The 16,919-nt window shown below is 49.4% G+C and overlaps 1 protein-coding gene across 1 annotated transcript in view; it reads left to right on the top strand.

Moving 5' to 3' along the window:
* Positions 1 to 16,919, top strand: part of LOC140491220 (alpha-2-antiplasmin-like) — a 56,131-nt gene that overhangs the window by 27,788 nt on the left and 11,424 nt on the right. The window contains exons 2-3 of the mRNA XM_072589201.1: positions 2,438 to 2,801; positions 8,260 to 8,403. Coding sequence (XP_072445302.1) covers positions 2,438 to 2,801; positions 8,260 to 8,403 — 508 coding nt within the window. The remainder of the gene's footprint in view (positions 1 to 2,437; positions 2,802 to 8,259; positions 8,404 to 16,919) is intronic.

Below are 16,919 nucleotides of genomic sequence, written 5' to 3'. Positions count from 1 at the left end.
GGACACCCAGGGCTCATTGCATATTCCCTTCTTCCAATTCATGACCATTCAAATAATCCATCTTTCTGTTTTGTTCCTAAAATGGATACCCTCATATTTATCCAGATTATACTGCAGCTGCCTACTCACTCAACCTGTCTACTTCACACTGAAGCTTCTCTGCCTCCTTCTTGCATTGTTTCATCTACAAACCTGGAGGGATGACACCTTGTTTCCTCATCCACGTCATTGATATACATTGTGAATAACTAGGTTGCTAGCACTGATCCCTGTGGAATCCCACTTGTCACTGCCTGCCACTTGGAAAAAGACCCGTTTGTTCCTCCTCTTTATTTCCTGTCTGCTCTAACCAGTTCTCAATCCATTTCTGTAGATGACCTTCCATCCAATGTGCTTTAATTTTCGGTGCTAACCTCTTATTGAAAACCTTCTGAAAATCCAAGTCTCTAAAATCCATCAGCTCCCCTTATCCACACCACTAGTTACATCCTCAAAAGATTCCAGCAGATTTGTCAAGCACAGCTTTCCTCTTGTAAATCCATGCTGACTGTATCTGATCCTGTCACATCTTCCAAGTGTTTAGTTAATTCCATCTTTTATAACGGATTGTGGTATTTTTCCCATTGCTGTTTGCTGTTTTCACTCTCCCTCCAGTTTTAAATAGGGGAGTTACATTAACCACCCACCAATCCATGGGAACTGATCAAGAGTCTGTAGAAATTTGAAGATAACACTAGCTGCTGTTTCCAGGCTACTTCCTGAAGTATCTTGGGATGAAATTTAACAGACCTTGGGAATTATCTTCCTTTAATCCAGTTTAGTTTCCCCAATATCATTTAATGACTCATATTAATTTCTTCCAATAACTCTGCCCTACTCCTCCTCCCACATTTTTGGGTGTTATTTGGATTTCTTTGTGAAGATAGAACCAAAGTATGTACTTAATTGGCTGCCATGACTTTGTTCCTGATTATAAATTCTCCTGTTCCTGACTGTAGGGGATTGATATTTGTCGTCACTAATCTTTTTCTCTTCATTTATTCTCCACAAACCCTTCCACCCCTCAAAACTCTGAATTGTATGTTCCACTCTGACTGTGAGTGTCTGTGTGTGTGTGTGAGAATATGAGTGTGTCTTTATATGTGTGTCAGTGTTTGTGTGTGTCTCTGCATGCGCCTGTGTGTATCTGTGTCTTGTGTGAGTGTGTTTGTATGTATGTGTGTGTGTGTGTGTGTGTGTCTCTGTGGGAATGTGTATTTGTCTGTGTGTGTGTGTCCCACTCTGACTGTGAGAATGGGTGTGTGTGTCTCTGCATGTGCCTGTGTGTCTGTGCCTGTGTCTCTGTGTTTGTCTGTGTGCATAAGTCTATTTGTGTATGTGCCTGTATGAGTGTGTGTGTGTGTGTGTGTGTGTGTGTGTGTGTACGCGCGTCTGTGTGGGTGTATCTCCATGTGAGAGAGTGTGTGTGTGTCTTCATCTGCGTGTGTATGTATCTCAATAGCAGTGAGTGTGTGTGTGAGGGTGTGTGAGTGTGTCTATGTGTGAGTGTGAGTGTGTATGAGTGTGTGTCTCTGTGTGAGTGTGTGTGTGTCTCTGTAAGTGTGTCTATATCTCTGTGTCAGTATGTGAGTGTGAGTTTGTGCCTGTGTGAGTGTGTGTCTGTGTGTGTCTGTCTGTGTCTGTGTCTCTGTGTGAGTGTGTGTGTGTGTGTCTGTCTGTATCTGTTTCTCTGTGTGAGTGTGTGTGTCTCTGTATGAGTATGTGTTTGTCTCTGTGTGTGTCTCTGCATGAGTGTCTCTGTGTGAGTGTGTATGTGTGTGTATCTGTGTCTCTGTGTGAGTGTGTGTGTGTGTGTGTATGTGTGTCTGTCTGTCTGTCTGTGTCTGTGTCTCTGTGTCAGTGTGTGTGTGTGTCTGTGTGTGTGTCCGTGTGTGTGTGTGCATGTGCAACAAATTCCCCCACCTGCCAAACCCACAACAACTTCCATCTCGAAGGATAAGGGCAGCAGGTTCCCCTCCGAGCCCCTCACCATCCTGATTTGGAAATATATCACTGTTCCTTCAGTGTCACTGGGTTAGAATCCTGGAATTCCCTCCCTAAGGATATTGTGGGTCAACCTACAGCAGGGATTCAAGAAGGAAGCTCACCCCCACCTTCTCAAGAGGGCAACTAGGGACGGGCAATAAACACTGGCTTTTGTTATTTTACAAAAATATGCCAAAGGAAAAGCCACCTGAAACGTGTATAGGGATCGTGGGGATCAAAGACAGAGAGCACGATACAGTATTCTGTCAGGGAGTACCCTTTAAGCTGAATTGTCAAGCTGAACATTATTAAAGCTGCGAGAGAAATTAAAGCCCTGATTCTTTTATCTGTGTATTACTGTCCAACAAAATTAGTTCTTTTTGCTTTTACTGGTTGTTTTTAATCTCTGCAGGTCACAGATAAACTGGACAAGGAAAAAACTCAGACTGAGATAGATGTGTTGTTGGCTACAGAGCACCCAGTCACCCACCAAGCTGTGAGGGAGCACCCATCAGGGTCACTGACACCTGGAGAGGCCTCGGTGACTGGAACGCCTCCCAGTCTGACTGAATCTCCAAGGCCTGATCTACTCCATCCTGTGGCTGCAGTACCAACGTGCCAAAAGGCTCAGGCACCAGACGGCCTACAGCTTTTGGGAGAGGCCATCTCCAAGTTTGGCTTGGAACTGTTCAAGGAGATTTTACAGGAAACCAGCAAACCCAACGTTATCATTTCCCCACTGAGCATCGCACTGGGACTCGCTCAACTTAGCCTGGGTAACCCAACCATCCACATCCATCAGCAGCATGGGAGGGAGGGAGGGAGGGAAGCAGTGATAGAGGGAGGGAGAGAGGGATAGAGGGATGGAGGCAGTGACAGAGAGAGAGGGGAAGAGAGGGATAGAGGGAGGGGAGCGACAGAGAGATGGAACGAGGCACAGAGGGAGGGAGGCAATGCCGGAGGGAAATGGGGAGGGAGGGAGGCCCTAAAGGAGGAGGGAGGCAGCAACGGAGGGAGGGAGAGATGGCAGGAGGGGGCGAAGCAGCGCTGGAGGGAGGGAGGGAGGGAGGAATGGAGGCAGTGTCGGAGGTAGGCAGTGCCGGAAGGAGGGACAGAGGGAGGTAGGACTGGAGGGAGGGAGGGGAGGGATGGAGGCAGCACCAGAGTGGGGGGAGGCATCACCGGAGAGAGGGAGGGAGGGAGGTAGGGAGAGAGCAGTGCATCACCCACTGCTAGTGGATGGACCTTCTGCAATGTGAGCCTTCATCTCTGTAATCCCCTGCTTGTCCTGCATCACATTGTCTCTATCTGCCCCTGACCCACAGCCAGGTGTCCCTGGGCTGGGAGGGGTACGTTTAGTCTCAGCCTGCTGCTGACAGAACTTCAGGAGCTGCATTGAGTGCTGGAGATCAGCATTAACTGAAGGTACTGCCACCAGGGGGCAGGAAGGTACAGTCCTCAGACAGGAGTTGGGGTGGAGATGTTTACACAGAGAGGAGTGAGGCCATGGAGGTATTAATAAACTGAGAAATGTAATCTTGAGGCTTTGTGGGATTGGAGTCAGCTGAGATCAGAAATCACAGTGCAGGGGTCATTGGGGAATGAGTGAAGGCACCAGCAGCAGGGGGTCTCAGGGTTATTGAGAGTGTAGAGGAAAGCAGCCATGATCCACAAGAGCAGAATGGCCAACTCCTGTTGCTGAGGCTGGTCAGATTTAGTGTGTGATGATAACAGCTATTTCACATTTGTAGTTGAGTGGAGAAGGACATGGAAGCCACAGAACCTGGAGAAATAAATTACAATTTCTTGAAAAGTGTCCAGAGGAGGATGTGCTGAACATCTTGAGATGCATAGAAGGATTTCAATATGCGATGGACTGGGAAAATCAGGCTGGCAATGATCGTAAGAAAAGGAATTTGTGGAATGTGTCCTAGATAGCTTTTTGGAGTAGCTTGTGGTGGAACCCACGAGGGAAGGCAATCCAGGATGTAGTCTTGTGTAATGAGGCAGAGCTGAAGGTGAAGGAACCCTTAGGAGGCAGTGTGATCATGAAATGATAGAATTTATTCTGCAATTTGGGAGGGCGGGGATTGAATCAGAGGGAACGGTATTACAGCTGAATAAAGGCAACTACAGAGGCATGAGGGAGGAGCTGGGTAGAACTGACTGGAAGAGGAGGTAAAAACAATGACTGCAGATGCTGGAAACCAGATTCTGGATTAGTGGTGCTGGAAGAGCACAGCAGTTCAGGCAGCATCCAACGAGCAGCGAAATCGACGTTTCAGGCAAAAGCCCTTCATCAGGAATAAAGGCAGTGAGCCTGAAGCGTGGAGAGATAAGCTAGAGGAGGGTGTGGGTGGGGAGAGAGTAGCATAGAGTACAATAGGTGAGTGGGGGAGGGGATGAAGGTGATAGGTCAGGGAGGAGAGGGTGGAGTGGATAGGTGGAAAAGAAGATAGGCAGGTCGGACAAGTCCGGACAAGTCATGGGGACAGTGCTGAGCTGGAAGTTTAGAACTAGGGTGAGGTGGGGGAAGGGGAAATGAGGAAACTGTTGAAGTCCACATTGATGCCCTGGGGTTGAAGTGTTCCGAGGCGGAAGATGAGGCGTTCTTCCTCCAGGCGTCTGGTGGTGAGGGAGCGGCGGTGAAGGAGGCCCAGGACCTCCATGTCCTCGGCAGAGTGGGAGGGGGAGTTGAAATGTTGGGCCACAGGGCGGTGTGGTTGATTGGTGCGGGTGTCCCGGAGATATTCCCTAAAGCACTCTAAGGAATGACAGTGTCAAAATGTGTGGTGCTGGAAAAGCACAGCCAGTCGGGCAGCATCCGAGGAGCAAGAGAGTTGACGTTTTGAGCATAACCTCTTCATCAGGAATGCTGCAAAGACCAACAGAAAACAACAAAGAAAGAAATAAGAGGGATATTAAATATGAGCGTAAGCTAGCCAGTAATATAAAGGAAGACTGTAAGAGTTTCTTTATGTATAAGGGGCAAAAGAGAGGCAAAAGTGAACATTGGGCTGCTGGAAAATGACGCTGGAGAGATAAGCATTGAGGAATAAGGAAATGGCTGAGGAACTGAATAATTACTTTGTGTCAGTCTTCACAGTGGATGACATGAGTAATATCCCAAAATTCAAGACAGTGAGGGGGCAGAGCTGAGTGTGGTAACCATCACCAAGGAGAAGGTGCTAGAAAAAGTGAATGGCCTGAAGGTGAATCAATCACCTGGTCCACACGGTTTCCATCCCAGAGTTCTAAGGGAGATAGCTGAAAAGATAGTTGAGGCATTAGTGGTGATCTTTCAGGAATCGCTGGAATCAGGGAGGGTCCCAAAGAACTGAAATTCTCTAACGTGACACTCCTGTTTAAAAAAGGAGTAAGGCAAAAGACAGAAAATTACAGACTAATTTCCCTAACCTCGGTTGTGGGTAAGACCCTGGAATTCATTGTGAAGGATGAGATTTTGGAATACTTGGAAGTGCATGGTAAAATAGGGCAAAGTCAGCATGGTTTCATCACAGGAAGGTCATGCCTGATAAATCTTCTAGAATTCTTTGAGGAAGTAACGAACAGATTAGACCAAGGAGAGCCAATGGATGTTATCTACATGGACTTCAGAAGGTCTTTGACAAGGTTTCACACAGAAGGCTACTGAGAAAGATAAGGGCCCGTGGTGTCAGAGGCAAGGTGCTAGCATGGATAGAAGCTTGGCTGTTTGGTAGAAAGCAGAAAAAACGATCTTTCTCAGGATGGCAGCCGGTGACAAGTGGTGTTCCACAAGGCTCAGTGTTGGGACTACAACTTTTCCCTTTATACATTAATGATCTGGATGAAGGAACTAAGGGCATTCTGACTAAGTTTGCAGATGATACAGAGATGTGTAGAGGGAGACATAGCAGTGAGGAGGTGGGGAGGCCGAAGAAGGATTTGGACAGGTTAGGAGAATAGGCAAGTGTGAGGTCATGCACTTTGGCAGGAAGAATAGAGACATGGACCGTTTTCTAAATGGGGAGAAAATTCAGAAATCTGAAGTGCAAAGAGACTTGGGAGTTCAAGTCGAGGATTCTCTCAAGGTAAACTTGGAGGGTGAGTCAGTAGTTAGGAAGGCAAATGCAATGATGGCATTTATTTTGAGAGGACTTGAATATAAAAGCAGGGATGTATGTCTGAGGCTCTATAAGGCTCTGGTCAGACCACATTTGGAGTATTATGTGCAGTTTTGGGCCTCATATCTCAGGAAGGATGTACTGGCCCTGGAGCGTGTTCAGAGGAGGTTCATGAGAATGGTCCCAGGAATGAAAAGCTTAACATATCAGGAATGTTTGAGGTCTCTGGGTCTGTACCTGATGGAGTTTAAAATTATGAGGGGGGGGGGATCGAATTGAAACATACAGAATACTGAATGGCCTGGACAGAGTGGATGTTGGGAAGATGTTTCCATTGGTAGGAGAGACTAGGACCCGAGGGCACAGCCTCAGAGTAAAGGGAAGACCCTTTTGAATGGAGATAAGGAGAAACTTCTTTAGCCAGAGAGTGGGGAATCTATGGAATTCATTGTCACAGAAGGCTGTGGGGGCCAGGTCATTGAGTATATTTAAGACTAAGAGAGATGGGTTCTTGAGGATCAAGGAATCAAGGGTGGGAGAATGGGGTAGAGAAACCTATCAGCCATGATGGAATGGCAGAGCAGACTCTTTGGGCTGAATGCCCTAATTTATGCTCCTATGTCTTATGGTCTTGTGGCTTATGATCGAAAGGTGGATAAATCCCTGAGAGTTGGTCGGGTATTCCCTAAAACTCTGGAAAGCGAGGGAAGTGATTGCTGAGCCATTTGCTGAAATATTCTGAGGGACAGGATGTACACGTATTTGGAAAAGCAAGGACTGATTCAAGATAGTCAACATGGCTTTGTGACTGGGAAATCATGTCTCACAAATTTGATTGAGTTTTTTGAAGATGTAATAAAGAGGATTGATGAGGGCAGAGCAGTAGATGTAATCTATATGGACTTCAGTAAGGTGTTCGACAAGGTTCCCCATGGGAGACTGGTTAGCAAGGTTAGATCTCACGGAATACAGGGAGAACTAGCCATTTGGATACAGAACTGGCTCAAAGGTAGAAGGCAGAGGGTGATGGTGGAGGGTTGTTTTTCAGACTGGAGGTCTGTGACCAGTGGAGTGCCACAAGGATCGGTGCTGGGTCCTCTACTTTTTGTCATTTACATAAATGATTTGGATGTGAACATAAGAGGTACAGTTAGTAAGTTTGCAGATGACACCAAAATTGGAGATGTAGTGGACAGCGAAGAGGGTTACCTCAGATTACAACAGGATCTGGACCAGATGGGCCAATGGGCTGAGAGGTGGCAGATGGAGTTTAATTCAGATAAATGTGAGGTGCTGCATTTTGGGAAAGCAAATCTTAGCAGGACTTATACACTTAATGGTAAGGTCCTAGGGAGTATTGCTGAACAAAGAGACCTTGGAGTGCAGGTTCATAGCTCCTTGAAAGTGGAGTCGCAGGTAAATAGGATTTCCTTTCTTGGTCAGAGTATTGAGTACAGGAGTTGGGAGGTCATGTTGCGGCTGTACAGGACATTGGTTAGGCCACTGTTGGAATATTGCGTGCAATTCTGGTCTCCTTCCTATCGAAAAGATGTTGTGAAACTTGAAAGGATTCAGAAAAGATTTACAAGGATGTTGCCAGGGTTGGAGGATCTGAGCCTCAGGGAGAGGCTGAACAGGCTGGGGCTGTTTTCCCTGGAGCGTCGGAGGCTGAGGGGTGACCTTATTGAGGTTTACAAAATTATGAGGGGCATGGATAGGGTAAATGGACAAAGTCTTTTCCCTGGGGTCAGGGAGTCCAGAACTAGAGGGCATAGGTTTAGGGTGAGAGGGGAAAGATATAAAAGAGACCTATGGGGCAACTTTTTCATGCAGAGGGTGGTACGTGTATGGAATGAGCTGCCAGAGGATGTGGTGGAGGCTGGTACAATTGCAACATTTAAGAGGCATTTGGATGGGTATATGAATAGGAAGGGTTTGGAGGGATATGGGCCGGGTGCTGGCAGGTGGGACTAGATTGGGTTGGGATATCTGGTTGGCATGGACGGGTTGGACCGAAGGGTCTGTTTCCATGCTGTACATCTCTATGACTCTATCACCCGATGAGATGCTGGGCTGGGGTCTGAGAGAAGCTGGTGTCTAATTCTGGTATCTTTCTCCATCACTCTAGGTGCTGTGAACGAGACAGAGAAACAAATTCAAAGATCCCTGCACTTCCTGTTGCTGAACTGCTCCCACTGCACTCTGTGCTCCAGCGTGGAGAGTTTCCGCAAATCCGTCCTGACTGTCGCATCCTCCATCTACTTCCAGAAAGGTGTACACCCAGCCCCAGGAACCTCACCCAACTCCTGGGCTGGCGGGGACGGGGGGGCATTAGGGTGGGGTTGGTAACGGGGGACAGCGGCACAGGGGCTAGAACCAGACCAGGGGGTGACAGGGGAGGGGAGGGGGCACAGAGAGGGGAAGGGACAGGGACAGGGAGGGGGAGGGGGCAGGGAGACGGGAGGGGGAGGGGGCAGGGAGAGGGGAGGGGGAGGGGGAGGGGGAGGGGGCAGGGAGAGGGGAGGGGGAGGGGGAGGGGCCAGGGAGCGGGGAGGGGGGGAGGGGTCAGGGAGAGGGGAAGGGAAGGGGCAGGGAAGGGGAGGGGAGGGGGCAGGGAGAGGAAAGGGGAGGAGGAAGGGAGAGGGGAGGGGGAGGGGGCAGGGTGAGGGGAAGGGGAGGGGCAGGGAAGGGGAGGGAGAGGAGGCAGGGAGCATGGAGGTGGAGGGGGCAGGGAGAGGGGAGGGGGAGGGGGAGGGGCAGGGAGAGGTGAGGGGAGGAGGCAGGGAGGGGGAAGGGGAGGGGGCTGGGGCAGGAGACAGGGAGGACGCAGTGAGAGAGGAGGGGGAGGAGGCATGGAGGGGGAGGATGCAGGGAGAGAGGAGGGGGAGGGGGCAGGGAGAGTGGAGGGGGAGGGGGCAGGGAGTGGGGGAGGAGGCAGGAAAGTGCCTGGGTGTTGGGGGGGGGGAAGGTTGTGTTGGGGAGAGAGGGGACAGGGATGGGGGGCATGTTGGTGTTTTGGTTGGGGTTCGGTGGGGAAAGGGGAACGTTTTATTCTATGACACTGGGAGGACAGGAGCTGGAGACAGTGGGACAGCGCCTTCCGTCCCTGGCCTCAAACATCACCGTCTGGAAACCACCTTCCTGTCCTGTCACAGGAGAGGTGGGAATGGGTGAAACACTGACTGGGTTAAAATTAACAAAAGGATGGTATAAGAGAGGCCAGATATTCTTCGGGTTAGTGACCCCATCTCTTGAGCATGTTGGGTTATGTGATGGTGAAAATTGCAGGGGTTGTGTTCTCATGTTTAGAGCAATATTGCTTTAAGAGCTCAACATGCAAATGAGCCAAGCACTCAGATGTTATCAGGTGCCCTCTTGCACCAAGCTGTGTCTGGGCACTGTCACCCTATAGGCCCAGGCTGTGTCTGGGCACTGTCACCCTATAGGCCCAGGCTGTGTCTGGGCACTGTCACCCTATAGGCCCAGGCTGTGTCTGGGCACTGTCACCCTATAGGCCCAGGCTGTGTCTGGGCACTGTCACCCTGTGGGCCCAGGCTGTGTGTGAGCACTGTTGCCCTGTAGGCCCAGGATGTGTCTGGGCACTGTCACCCTATAGGCCCAGGCTGTGTCTGGGCACTGTCACCCTATAGGCCCAGGCTGTGTCTGGGCACTGTCACCCTGTGGGCCCAGGCTGTGTGTGAGCACTGTTGCCCTGTAGGCCCAGGATGTGTCTGGGCACTGTCGCTCTCTCGCCCCGGGCTGAGTTCAAATACTTCCTGTATTCAAATGCAGGAATATTACTACATGGTGACAACTGGGATTTCTTTGGTTCAATGTAAACAGAACAATGAGAAACCTGGGCATGCTGGTCTCATGGCCAGTGGGAACAGCAACAAACAGAACATAATCACAATTAAGAAATTCCCACAAAGACAGAAAGTTTCTTTCTAAACTGTCAGTATGTCTGAGTTGGCCAGACATACAGGCATCCTCTTGATTCAACCTGAAGGCTATTTCTTACTTGACTGAGTCTTGGAATTCAGCCCCATGCTGAACAAAGGGAAGGTGATCCTAAATTCAAACAAGAAGGAAGGACAGCACAGAGCCAACAACACAATCCCAAAAGCCAAACAACAGAGAAGAACATCAGGTACAGAATGCACTCAAAGGCATAACCTGAAGAGAGGAAAACAGCAACAGGAGAATTGATTCAACAGCCTGAACTTAAAAGGCATGGATCTCGCACCTGAGTTCAAACTATTTCAACGTTTCATAGATCAAATAATTAAAGAAGGGTTTAGGCAAGTTGTGAAAGTATTCAGAGGAGTTGGGGATGAGGGATGACACAGAGTCAATATCTCAGCCTTAGCCGGGAGTGAACCAGAAAAATTCCCCAAAGGATTAAACGTGTTATCGGATCAGCTACATGTCATGGTCAGAATTAAATATTGACTCGAATTGAGTCAATACAATTGAGTCAATTGAGGCAAACACCACAAGAAGCAATGGGTCCGTTTGTCGGGATATTGTAACGAGGCCAGCAAATGAGACTTTCCAATGGAGTTGACTGCTTCAAGACCTGGAACTCTTGTTCGAAAAAAAGGAAGGACATGGAATTGGCTCACTGCGAGCAGATGGCAGGAGATACAAAGCCATTGTCAGAGAGTGGCACCTTCAGGTATTGATTATAACAGGTACAGACCCTGGATCCAGGAGACACCAAACAGGCAGCTCCCACAGCCTGTACACTGAAGAGGCAGCTCCCACGGCCTGTAACACTGAACAGGCAGCTCCCACGGCCTGTAACACTGAACAGGCAGCTCCCACAGCCTGTAACACTGAACAGGCAGCTCCCACGGCCTGTAACACTGAACAGGCAGTTCCCACAGCCTGTACACTGAAGAGGCAGCTCCCACAGCCTGTAACACTGAACAGGCAGCTCCCATGGCCTGTAACACTGAACAGGCAGCTCCCACAGCCTGTAACACTGAACAGGCAGCTCCCACGGCCTGTAACACTGAACAGGCAGTTCCCATAGCCTGTACACTGAAGAGGCAGCTCCCACAGCCTGTAACACTGAACAGGCAGCTCCCATGGCCTGTACACTGAACAGGCTGCTCCCATGGCCTGTAACACTGAACATTCCGCTCCCACAGCCTGTACACTGAACAGGCAGCTCCCACGGCCTGTAACACTGACAGGCAGCTCCCACGGCCTGTACACAGAACAGACAGCTCCCACGGCCTGTAACACTGACAGGCAGCTCCCACGGCCTGTAACACTGACAGGCAGCTCCCACGGCCTGTAACACTGACAGGCAGCTCCCACGGCCTGTAACACTGAACACGCAGCTCCCACAGCCTGTAACACTGAACAGGCAGCTCCCACGGCCTGTAACACTGAACATTCCGCTCCCACAGCCTGTACACTGAACAGGCAGCTCCCACGGCCCGTAACACTGAACACGCAGCTCCCACAGCCTGTACACTGAACAGGCAGCTCCCATGGCCTGTAACACTGAACACGCAGCTCCCACGGCCTGTAAAACTGAACACGCAGCTCCCACGGCCTTAACACTGAACAGGCAGCTCCCACGGCCTGTAACACTGAAGAGGCAGCTCCCACAGCCTGTAACACTGAACAGGCAGCTCCCATGGCCTGTACACTGAACAGGCTGCTCCCATGGCCTGTAACACTGAACATTCCGCTCCCACAGCCTGTACACTGAACAGGCAGCTCCCACGGCCTGTAACACTGACAGGCAGCTCCCACGGCCTGTACACAGAACAGACAGCTCCCACGGCCTGTAACACTGACAGGCAGCTCCCACGGCCTGTAACACTGACAGGCAGCTCCCACGGCCTGTAACACTGACAGGCAGCTCCCACGGCCTGTAACACTGAACACGCAGCTCCCACAGCCTGTAACACTGAACAGGCAGCTCCCACGGCCTGTAACACTGAACATTCCGCTCCCACAGCCTGTACACTGAACAGGCAGCTCCCACGGCCCGTAACACTGAACACGCAGCTCCCACAGCCTGTACACTGAACAGGCAGCTCCCATGGCCTGTAACACTGAACACGCAGCTCCCACGGCCTGTAAAACTGAACACGCAGCTCCCACGGCCTTAGCACTGAACAGGCAGCTCCCACGGCCTGTAACACTGAACAGGCAGCTCCCACAGTCTGTACACTGAATGATCAGCACAAGGCATGTGGGTGGTACCGCCCTGTCTCTGGGCCTTGGGCTACACAACAAACCCACATCTAAAAGGTGCAGCCAAAGATTACAACTGGACATAACCAATTAGAAGACAACAGTATGGCTACAACAGCAAGGAATGTGCCAGTGGCTATATAAATGTAAGCAGCAAACCAAAGTTCACAGAAGGCTGAGTTGAGTCGAGTCAAGAGCCAGAGTTGAGCAGCCTCTCCCAGAGGAACACATTGTGGGGACACAGTCAACAAATGAAAAGCTTTTGGCACAATCTATAGAATCTTCCTGAAGGATATTAACAGACACACCCTCCAAACCGAGACTGACTCAGCAATAAAGGCAAATATATCCAAACAGCCCCAATTCTGAAGGTCAAGTCCCAAGATTGTCAAAGTTACAACCAGCTAGCACTAAGTAAACAGGGTGCAGTGAGTCAGCCGTCTCTCACATTCATGCAGCTAGTTCAGTTCAGCTCTGGGATCACAGATATTTTCCCAGGTCGAGAGGAATGGCAGGATTCTCAGTGTGTGAGGACCTCAATACCAAAGCTATCCTGAGATATCACCAATAGCACCATGGTGACAGCAAACACCAAGAAGACTGCTGGTGAGCCAGTCTAGGGTTACTCGGACAGGTTCACATACAACATGACATTTCACAGAAGGATCCACCTCTGGGAAGCCCTGATGAAGGGCTTTTGCCCGAAACGTCGATTTTCCTGCTCCTCGGATGCTGCCTGATCTGCTGTGCTTTTCCAGCACCACTCTAATCTAATCTCTGGGAAGATGCAATTCCATTAATCGATGTTCCCAGAAAATGCACCGTTCACTGACAGGAGACATGGAAAAGTGTTGGTACCTGGTGCCCTCGGATCGCCAGGCAGATGGGTGGGTATATGAAAGAAGGATGGCAGAGTCACATGGGATCCAGTTGTGCAACATCTAAACCTCTCCTGTGTGGGATCCCTCAAGATTCCAAGGCCGCAGGGATTGAATCCCAAGAGTACCGAAGCTAAATTCTTCCTCCAAACACGGATTTGGACCTCAACATGTCACATGTCACTCCCTTCAGCACATCATCATTTGGAGGATAATTAGATGACTATTTTGTTTCTTTGTCAATTGCAATCTCTTCCAGCAGCCTATTGAAAGAATGTTCCGGAGTGTCTTCATTGACAATGAGATTGGTTTTGGCCTATTGGCCAACGAGCATGATGGGAACCTGCAGTCACTGACCGGAGCTCATTGTGAAAGGATCCTTTTCAACAGGACGACATGTTGATGGAGTGTAAGTCTGATCAATTCTCTGGCTCAATGTAATCAGGTCAAAAAATTGCCCATGACCCAGGAAGAGGTGAACATTGTCAGCAAAGACCTTGTCTCACAAATGAACAGCAGCTACAGAGATACCCTGGAGTTTTCAATGACTTGTCACCATACCTTCTGGACTTTTCAACATCATTGCTGAGAGAGCTCCTGAGGAAGGCTGTGGCTTGGCGATGGCACGAGGAGGATCAGCATCTGGAACGGACACTGCCAGCAGGGAACCGACCCCCTTGTGCACTATGACCTCCCCACCCCCCCCACAGGAAAAAAACAATCTCAAAGGTCATGCTTCACAGAATGGGCCAGGAATGAGCATCGTGCAAGACCGAGAACCAATTCACTTCACATCCACAAGGCTAGCTCAAACAAATCATTCCAACAGAAAGCACCAAACACGTGTTGTGGGGTTTGGGATCACAAGATTCCACACATACCCGCTCAGAAAACGATCACCAGCCACCAATGGTGTCCTCCCTCTGCCACAGGGATATCTACTAAAGCTTCAAACTCTGCTCCAAACTGATCACCTCAGACACACTGAACAGATCGCCTGACCTGATCCAGGTAATCCACTGGAGCTACACATCAACAACATTGAGGTGGAGGATTACTCAAAACCAATCTGTTGCTTTCTGCTCAGTATTAATAGAACATAGAACTGTACAGCATAGAACAGGCCCTTCAGCCCACGATGTTGTGCCGACCATTGATCCTCATGTAAGGTAAACCTAATGTATGAACCCTCACATTTCTGTGACCATATGCATGTCCAGCAGTCTCTTAAATGTCCCCAATGACCTCACTTCCACAACTGCTGCTGGCAACGCATTCCATGCTCTCACAACTCTCTGCGTAATGTGCCCAGCTTCAATAGGAAACAGCTCATAGCCCACAACTGTGAAGGCTCTGTGGGTTGTTATCATTGCCGAGTGACCAAACTCAATAAAAGGGCAGCGTTAAGATGGAGGGCAATGAGCTTGGAATGTCGAAGGGCAACTGTTAAAAGGAAACTGAGGCCCTGTGCCTGAGACAGCCAATGGGCATGGAGCAGGCAGGGCTACTCCGGCAGTCATTGGCCAGGGATTGATGGGGCCAGTGATATTGAAATACAGTGAGGGGGTGTGAGGCAGCATGGAGGACCACAGAAACACGGAGAACCTCTCCAACTTCACAAGATTCCATCAGATCCCTTGGGTTCCCATCACCAGCCGAGATCAAGATTTGAAGGTGAGTGAGAATGATGTTGCCAAAGCACCACCATTCAAATTCTCCACAGTGAAGGGCCCACTCCTCAACCAATGAGAAGGCGATGATGGAACACAGTCACATTGAGGCTGAAGAACTACACAAGATCTTGACGAGAAGGGAACATCTCTTCTCCACCTCCAGGCTGGTGCTATTGAGCTGTGTTTCCCCAGGATTTCTCCTCCAAACAGAAGATCATTTCTTTTTTGTTGATCTGTGTCTCTCTGAACATGTATGTAGGTTTTAAAATAGGTTTTATGAAGTTTCTGCTTGAGGATTATGTGTTCCTGTTTCTAGTTTTGGTTACTTGTAGCAAGAGTGTATTCATTTAATACAAACAGTAGTTATTGTTAAATACAGGACGGTGTCAATGTTTTCTGTGAACCTGATTCCACCAGACCGATAAACTAGGGTCTTTATGTGCTTTGATTAAATTACAAAGTTTAGTGGGTACCCTGAGAGTATTGGGGCTCGAGACCCAACCCCTTGAACATATGGGTGAGAGCAAGACACAGTTTCAGTCTCTGCAGGTGAGGTTCTGCCCAGTGGGAGCAACAGGTTGGATGAACTTGGTGAACTTAGTGGAATGGGCAGGCATGTAGCAGAGCTGTGTTTAATGCAGAGAGAATAAAGTGATACATTTCAATCAACAGATTGAGGAGAGATGGAATGAAATGAAAGATACATTTCAAGATGGGGTGTAGGAGCAGAGGGACCTGGGTATGTGTGTACACTCATTATTGAAGGCAGCAGTGGGAAGGTGACCAAAGATGTTGATACAGCGACTGGAATCTAGACTTTACAGATCAGGTTCACTTGAGGGGTTAGGGTCTGGCATGTACTGTCTGAGAGGGAGGGGGAGAGAGGTTCACTCGAGGGTTTAGGGTCTGGAATGTACTGTCTGAGAGTGAGGGGGAGGGGGAGGTTCACTCGAGGGGTTAGGGTCTGGAATGTACTGTCTGAGAGTGAGCGGGGAGAGAGGTTCGCTCGAGGGGTTAGGGTCTGGTATGTACTGTCTGAGAGTGTGGGGGAGGGGGAGGTTCACTCGAGGTGTTAGGGTCTGGAATGTACTGTCTGAGAATGTGAGGGAGGGGGAGGTTCACTCGAGGCTTTTACAAGGAGACTGAGTAATTGTGTGAAATGGAGGAGTGTGAGGAAATAATGTGGGGAGAAGCTGAGTAGCTCTTGCAGGGAGCCAGCACTGACTCAGTCGGCCAAATGGCCTCTGATTGAGTTGTGTTGACATTCTATGGTTTAATGAACCCTGACTAGTCCTGTTCCACCAATCAAAGGTAAGGGTGTCTCTGAGATAAGCCTCTCCCAACAAATCCCATTTGCCTTCCCAAAACCTGACCTCCTCCTGTATCTGTCTCAGGTTAGACCCACCCAATTACAGCTGTCCTCCCCAAAACCACACCAGCCTTTCATCCTCCAACCACAACGGTCTTGGAGCCCCCAATCTGCTTAGTCACATGGTCACCTCCACCTTTGATCCCCAAGTCCCTATTCGACACCTTCCTGTCTCTCAGCGTGGCCTTTCCCAGTAGGTCAGGATAGATGTGGTGGGGAACTGGTTGTGTCCATCTCTCTCTCTCTCTCTCTCGTTTCTCTCCTTTCCTGCTCATGTCTTCTTTGAGTTCATCTTGACTGTGAAACTCAGAGAAGACCTGAGCCCCTGACTCTGCCCTGGTCTCTACGTTGGACACTAAAGAGATTTTCCTCCATGTTGGGTCCATTATTACCATGTCCCACAGAAACATCTGTACAAACGCAGCGAATCCACTCCCACTTCTCCTAGACACTGAGTGTTGACCTTTCATAAACCTGGTGTCAGACATTATAAGTTCAGGATTGACTCTGATCTTGCTCCCAAACCCTGTCCTGGTCTGACCTACACTCACCCATACTTAGCCAACTCACAATCTTAGTTTCAAATCACTCCTTGGCTTTACCTTGGCCTTTCTCTGTAATCTCCTCCGGCCTACCATCACTCTGGGTT

This window comes from Chiloscyllium punctatum, chromosome 19 (assembly GCF_047496795.1).
Source record: "Chiloscyllium punctatum isolate Juve2018m chromosome 19, sChiPun1.3, whole genome shotgun sequence".
In the NCBI taxonomy this organism is placed as follows: Eukaryota; Metazoa; Chordata; class Chondrichthyes; order Orectolobiformes; family Hemiscylliidae; genus Chiloscyllium; species Chiloscyllium punctatum.
This window is presented reverse-complemented; position numbering and strand designations above follow the sequence as displayed.